At 32.3% G+C, this 6,953-nt stretch overlaps 1 protein-coding gene across 2 annotated transcripts; it reads left to right on the forward strand.

Moving 5' to 3' along the window:
• The first annotated feature begins 1,906 nt into the window (after positions 1 to 1,906).
• OEP37 (chloroplast outer envelope protein 37) lies at positions 1,907 to 4,749 on the forward strand. 2 transcript variants are annotated; one of them, XM_078316207.1, is made up of 7 exons: positions 1,907 to 2,368; positions 2,947 to 3,093; positions 3,235 to 3,324; positions 3,769 to 3,942; positions 4,041 to 4,135; positions 4,241 to 4,367; positions 4,454 to 4,749. In XM_078316207.1, exons 1-7 carry the CDS (start codon positions 1,973 to 1,975, stop codon positions 4,586 to 4,588), a joined length of 1,164 nt encoding a protein of 387 aa, XP_078172333.1. In that variant the 5' UTR covers positions 1,907 to 1,972; the 3' UTR covers positions 4,589 to 4,749. The 2 variants fall into 2 exon arrangements, with proteins under 2 accessions (XP_078172333.1, XP_078172334.1); XM_078316208.1 differs by lacking the exon at positions 2,947 to 3,093 and having other exon boundaries at positions 1,910 to 2,368.
• The last annotated feature ends 2,204 nt before the right edge of the window (positions 4,750 to 6,953 follow it).

Consider the following 6,953-nt stretch of genomic DNA (forward strand, 5'->3'; position numbering starts at 1 on the left):
CAAAATTTGAACACGGTTTTCAAGTAAAAAAGGAAAAGAAAAAATGAAAACTGCGGCTGCAAAATTTGGACACGGTCTTCTTTGTCTAGGACTTTAGAGAGAAATCAGCGAAGGGGGTCCGCAATGCGTGATTCTGTTTCTTTTCATATCCCTTTTGATTGGAATTTGCATTTATTATGTTTATTTTTTCAAAATTAAAATTAACACTTTTTAACATACACAAAAAATTATGATAAATGATAAATCGATTTTGTTTTGATTTACATGAAAAATCTGAAAAAAAAAAAAGAAGTTAGAAAGGTATATTTTTTTTATGATGAGGCTTCAAATGTCTTTATTTCTTATGCCTCAATCATGTCTTTATTTTTAAAAATATTAATAAATCAAAATTTAAATCATAAACTCAAAATAAAACCGTTAGATGTGATCTATATTATTTTATCTCTGTGTTCATAAAAAAATATCACATTTTGATTTTGTTTTATATGAATCAATAATTTAAAAAATCAACGTCTAAAAATTATCTATATTAGTATGTTTTTTGGAATCTCTTGATGACAACCAAAGCAAAGTTGAAATGTCACAATTTTTTACACGTGCATAAATAAAATGGTGTACATCATATCCAATGGTTTTAATTTGACTTTTAAGTTTAAATTTTGACTTATTAACTTTTTTTAAAAATGAAGGTATGATGGAGGCACAGAAAATAAAGACAATTGAACCCTGTACGTTTTCTATATGTATGTTGATAAACTAATATAAACAAAATCTGCCATTTTCATTTGTCACTGAAGTTTCATAATTTCTGTTATTTAAAATAAAAGGTTAAAATTTGATGGAGATATTAAAAAAAATTGACTTGACACATTTTCTTTAAATATATATATATATATATATAGAGGTAGGCTAATAAACAATCGATTGTTCCTAGCCTCCCGTGCAACCAACTCGTTTTTCAATTTTAAAGTCCAAATGATCGATCCAAACCGTTAGATGTGATCTCCATATTAAAATGTGCTAGGAGACCAAATTTCACATTTTTTTACTATATTAAGCCACTTTGAAAATAGCTAATCCAACGGTAGCTTCTGATTTTACTGTTTGATTAAGCCATCGTTGGATCAACGATTTTCAAAGTGGCTTAATAAATAGTAAAAAAATTCCAAAAAATGTAAAATTTGGTCTTGTAGCACATTTTAATATGGAGATCACATCTAACGGTTTGGATCGATCATTTAGACTTTAAAAATCGGAAAATGACTTGGTTGCACGGAAGGCTAGGAACAATCGCTTGTTTATTAGCCTACCTATATATATATATATATAGCAAGGTTTAAAGAGACTTATTGTGGAAAAGAAAAATAATTTGTGGTGCTGAGATTTACTTCTAACAAATAAGACTAAAGAAAAAATAACTTTTATTTTGATAATACTATTCTGATACAAATCTCTTGTTCTGAAAAAGCAATAAGAGTTTGCTCTCTTTGAACAATAAGCTGAAAACAATTTAACAAATAATTGGTTATATAAAATGTCCTCCAATCTGTACAAAGAAATATAACATATTTAACTTTTTTTTTTAAATTCAGATAGACTAGTAATTAATAAGAAATATATAAAAAATAGATAATATGTAAAAGAAAAAATAAAGAAATTTCGTTCGGAAATCAGTTTCCAAAAATAAATAAAATTGAAAAATAAACCAAAAAAAAAAATCAAGGTCGGATAGTGCGAATCTGAATTCACATCCTCTCAGGTCACCGGACTGAGGACAATTGAATCGGATGGTCCAAAGTTGTTCTGTTTAAATTGGCACGAATCTCAAAGCACAAATAATACTGCCCCTCAGTCATCCGAACAAAAACCTGATGAAATTAGATCTGGGCCGTCCTTTCCAATTGTGTTGTGCAGAATCCATCCTCTCTCTCTCCCCCACCTCCCCAGTTTCACTATCAGTCTCTCTGTCGCCATGGGAGACTCTCTCCCTGTAAACCCTAACCTCACCTATCCTCCAAACCCTAACCCTAATGTGACACCTCCGCCTGCGCTTCCATGTGCACCTGCGGCGCCACCTCCGCCGCCACCTCGTTTCCTCCGCCGCTCCCCAATCCGCGCCACCACCGAGTTCGACAGCGCCAGCGAAAACCCCTTGTTCCACAAAATCTCTTGCAAGGTGATAGATGGCCTCGCTAAGCTCAAATTTTGCTGCCAGAGCAATTCGAAGGGGTATATGATATCGCCTGAGGTCGCGTTTATTACAGATCGTTTCAAGGTCTTTTACGATGTCGATTCCAGAAATGCTCTTCTCCAAGGCTGGCTTGATATGGGTCGTTTCTTGAGTTTGCAAGCCACACACGATGTCAAGGTGCGTGCCAATTGTACTCTACTTGTATAAGCTGTCAGCTGTTAATGTACTTGCACTGGAACTTAGATCCTTTATTAATTAATATAATTTGTATGTCTTTTGATCTATTGTTCAATATACATTCCTTATTATCCTTTAATTTTATAAAGTTGTAAAGGGGGGGGGGGGGGGGGGGGGGGGGTGTGGCAATTGCAAATTTTGTATATCAGTATATGAGGAAACTTGCCTTCATTTAACAGATTTTTAAATTTACTTGTTAGTTTCTTATTTTACAATTTTGCTGATAGTTTCTTGTATAATCGTATATGCGAAGTAAAACTTAATGAAAACTAAATGTTTGTTTGGTTGGATATTTAATAGGAGGGTTAAGGTAAATATGGTAAATCTTTTAATCCCTTGTGACCTTCCAAGTTATATTTTTTTGTTACACCACTAATTGGGGGTGTAAATATGGTAACTATTCTTTCCATTAGTTCTGTTACCTCTTCTCTCTACTCCCCTCCTTCACTTCATGCTAACCAGAGGTGTGTTAGAGATGAAACAAACTGTGTCATTACTAGGGTTAGTTTATGTTTCAGTGTGGCCAGATTGGTGTGCCAGGTAGTGTGCATATATGCTGTTCAAGGGAACGTATATCTGTATCATGCAATAACCAAAATCAGAACTCAATTCTGACGAGTGTTAACTTGGGTACTCACTTCTTGTTCAAGTATAATTTCATCAAGGTGAGAAGTACAAATGTAAACTTTAGTAATTTCTTAAGATTTTTTATATAGATAATGATCCCGGGAAGAACAAATGCATCATGTTCAGTTCTGTTTACCTATTTGATCAAATCTGATTACAAAATATTAATTATTTCTCAGAACCGTGGTGGGGATGTGGCTCTGATTGCAAAATTGGGAGATCCATCATACAAATTGGAACTGTGCTCTTCAGTACCTGCTGCTGGTTTGGTAAGTAACTATTTGAAAATGTAAATGAGCCTCAATGAAATCTTGGTAATTGTGCATCTTTTAGTTAAGAGTATAATTTTCTTTTTCTTCTGAGAAAAAGATGGGATGTTTCTAGTTTGCAAAATGGTAATTTCACCTTCCACTATCGCATTTCATGTTTCCCAACTACTAATACTACTTTAGTAAAAACTGTCTAAGAGAATCATGGCATTGTTTATGACATGACAGAAAGAAAAAATCCACAAAAAGTGAACAAATAATAAGAAAATTACAAAGTGTGAAGACGTAACTTAGTTTGCAATGCGTGTCTGATTTATTTGTATTTTTTATTTTTGATGTGAATGCTTGTAAAAAGGGCCAGCAAAACTTTTCTTTCGAATAATAGACATACTGGGTGTATATAATGTATGATATAGGTTTATATATTGATGTAAACTATTGTAGCCAAGAGCAACTCTTACATTTCCAAATGGACAAGTCTCAGTTGAAGAGATGGTAAAAGAGGAGGCACCTGAGAAGGTCTTGTCAGTGAATGGTATTTTCAGATCTAATATCTTGGATGGAGTCGGCACTGCAATGTTCACAAATGATGATCTCAAATTGAGATATTGCTATAAGGTCACAAGAATTCATCAGACTCTCTCTTTGTAAATTGTTACTTGATCATTCGAAGTTTGCTTGACACTTTTAGTATATATTTTTAAAATATTTTATAGGACAAGGAGTTGACGTTCATTCCCAGCATAAGTTTGCCATCAAATGCTTTGTCCTTTGCATTCAAACGGCGTTTTTCCCCATCTGACAAGCTGAGGTCAGAATATATTATTGGTTAACCATTTTTGTTGTGATGTACAAATCTCGTAATGTTAATGCAAGTCACCATGAGTAATTTATTTTTAGTTTCCTCTTATTTCAGTTACTTCTACAACTTTGACACAAGGGACTGGAATGCTGTTTACAAGCACACTGCTAGAAAGGACTTGAAGTTTAAAGCTGGTTATGATACTTCCACAGATGGCGGCCTCAAATGGGCTTGTGTTTGGGTATGTTTTAATATCACTATATTTACTCTTTTTTTATATAATGAGAAATCTATGATTTATTTTTCAATTATTTTTATATTTATTAGGTTGGAGACGAGCGGGGAGGGGTGAAGTCGATTCCTTTAAAGATGAGGTTCAAGCTGATGTTGCAAGTCCCACAAGACATCAATAAATCAGTTTTCCTTTTTCATGTCAAGAAAAGATGGGATTTTGATTTTTGATATGTATTCCTTTTTCATGCGTGGAAAGGAGTTGCTGTTCACCTGTTTGCCTGATCAATCAGGTAAGAATATAATGATTGATATGGCACTTGATGAAACTTTGTGAAGTCAAGAGTAATCTGCATTAGGATATACCAGTATCATATATTCATTCATTAAAACGGGAGCAGGAGATACTGGCATGAGCCTTGGACTTTTGTATATGGGCCCTTGGGGATGAATATTTTTGGTTTATGGTGCCTGTTTGATATTCAAGCCTTCTTCATTATCCAACAATTTTTCAAAAAAAGAAATTATATATATTGTGTTCTACTCATCATGCCAACAACATATAATTCTGGATAAATTAAATATTTGGGATGGGGATCTTGAACAATAACAAATAGAGAGATTGTTTAAGGTTGCTGATTTAATATCTGAACTCGCACATAAATAGAAATCATTAAATCCTTTTCAGTCGTTTCATGCAGTTGTTCAGATAATTTGTTCGCCGTAAAGAGTTGTCTTTCACATAGTAACAAGACTCGCTAATTCGTTTTATTCATGTTTAATTCGGTTTTTTGACGTTTTCGAATTGAATTCTGAATAAAAAGCAAAAAAATGTATAATACGTTTTATTCACGAATAAAACGCTAGTCACGTATTATTTGTGAGAAAAATGCCAAAAAAAAATAATTTTTTTTTTGGCTTATTTATTGTACCAATCATTCCCGAATTATACTCCAATCACAAATTTTAGAACTTATTCCAATCACAAATTTTAGAACTTGTCGAATCGAATCCGAACTTTTCGTTTGTCAGTTGTCTCTTTCATTGGGAATTTCAAACGAATTTTATTGCTCACAGAAAATGTTCCTGTGTCGCTAGCACATTAACTTAACACATTTATTATTGTTATATTAATATTATATTTATCTCACTTATATGAAGTTGGTAAATGCATAATTGGTACATTTTCTTATTAATTGAAGAACACGCAAGTGTTGCATCCATATTAGTGTCAATAAATTGAGACCTGAACAACATGATATTTTTCAAAGACATCCTAAAAAATTTACCAATATAACTATAAGGTCATTTACAAACAAATTGATACTTAAATTATACATTAGAAATGAGTTAACGTATACGTTGCAGTATTTCTTTTATATATTCCCAATTTATATTTTTCTAGAAAATATAAATATCACTATTACACGTTCAAACCTATTAGGGTTGGATTAGACGATCAATTTCAAGCCGATTTTTTTTATTAATATAAAAAAAATGTTGATAATGGGGTAAGGTTTCATGAATTTTGAAATATAGAAAAAACGTCATGGTCTATAACATCCAGGACACTATTGTTGGTATATTTACCATAACGTCCAATTAATTTGATCGCTAATGATCGTTAAAAAAAAAATTGTAGCTGAATGTTATGGCTTATAACGTCTAGCTACAATGTTTTTTTTGTCAAAAACAATCTCACAACAACAGCAGTTAGAACTGAAGCAAAAAAGGCACTATAACTTGACGTTATGAACCATAACATCCAGCTACAGTATTTTATTTTTTTAAACGATCATTAGCGATTAGATTAACTAAACGTTATAAACCATAATGTTCTTCTTATTTTCCGGAATTTTACAAAAACATATCTCATTACTGATATATATTTTTCTATCTTTCCTATTAATAAAAATATCGGCAATTTCAAATGCTGCCATTGTCATCCTTTTGTCGCTCTCAAATTAAAATCCTTTGAAAATTGGTTTCTTTTATTTTTCAACGGTGGTTAGTTACTACTATTCTTTCACACACTGAAAATTATTGCTTGGTATATAAAGCAAGCTCTGTCGGTGATAAATCGCTTAGTTGTTTACTTTGACCTAAATTACGAACGACCTAGTATAATATGAATTTGTATACATTAATACACCATATTATATAAATGATGCCAACTTATTGACAGCTATTGCATGAGATAAAGGCACCATATTAAAAAAAAAAATACAGATGTAATAATAAAAGAATTCATCAGCTGCCAAAGCACTTCTTTGACTAAACGCCTGAAAGAGTAGCCTGAACTAACCACTATCACACACCTAATTCCATGCAAATCAGAACTAAGATTTTTCCAATCAGATCCACATGCTTCATACATGCCATATAATTATTTCATTTTTTTCTGTGCCATGGAATGAAGGAACCTTCTATTCTTGTTAAATTTTGTTTAGAGGTGCTACTTTTACCCGATTACCCAGATCCGATATGAAACCGAACCGGATCCGACCCGAAACCGATTAATTTGAATAGGGTATGGTTTAAAAAATATAACCAGTTAAATTATAGGTACGATTACAAAATTAATAATTTAATATCC

The sequence above is a fragment of the Carex rostrata genome, chromosome 15, assembly GCF_964058835.1.
Source record: "Carex rostrata chromosome 15, lpCarRost1.2, whole genome shotgun sequence".
Lineage (NCBI taxonomy): Eukaryota > Viridiplantae > Streptophyta > Magnoliopsida > Poales > Cyperaceae > Carex > Carex rostrata.

Bases quoted from the DNA above. Each gene is read 5' to 3' on its own strand.
- OEP37 (XM_078316207.1), top strand. From the start codon at position 1,973: ATGGGAGACTCTCTCCCTGTAAACCCTAACCTCACCTATCCTCCAAAC. The intron at 3,325-3,768 runs GTAAGTAACTAT...AAACTATTGTAG, and splicing joins CAGTACCTGCTGCTGGTTTG to CCAAGAGCAACTCTTACATT. The intron at 3,943-4,040 runs GTCACAAGAATT...AATATTTTATAG, and splicing joins AATTGAGATATTGCTATAAG to GACAAGGAGTTGACGTTCAT.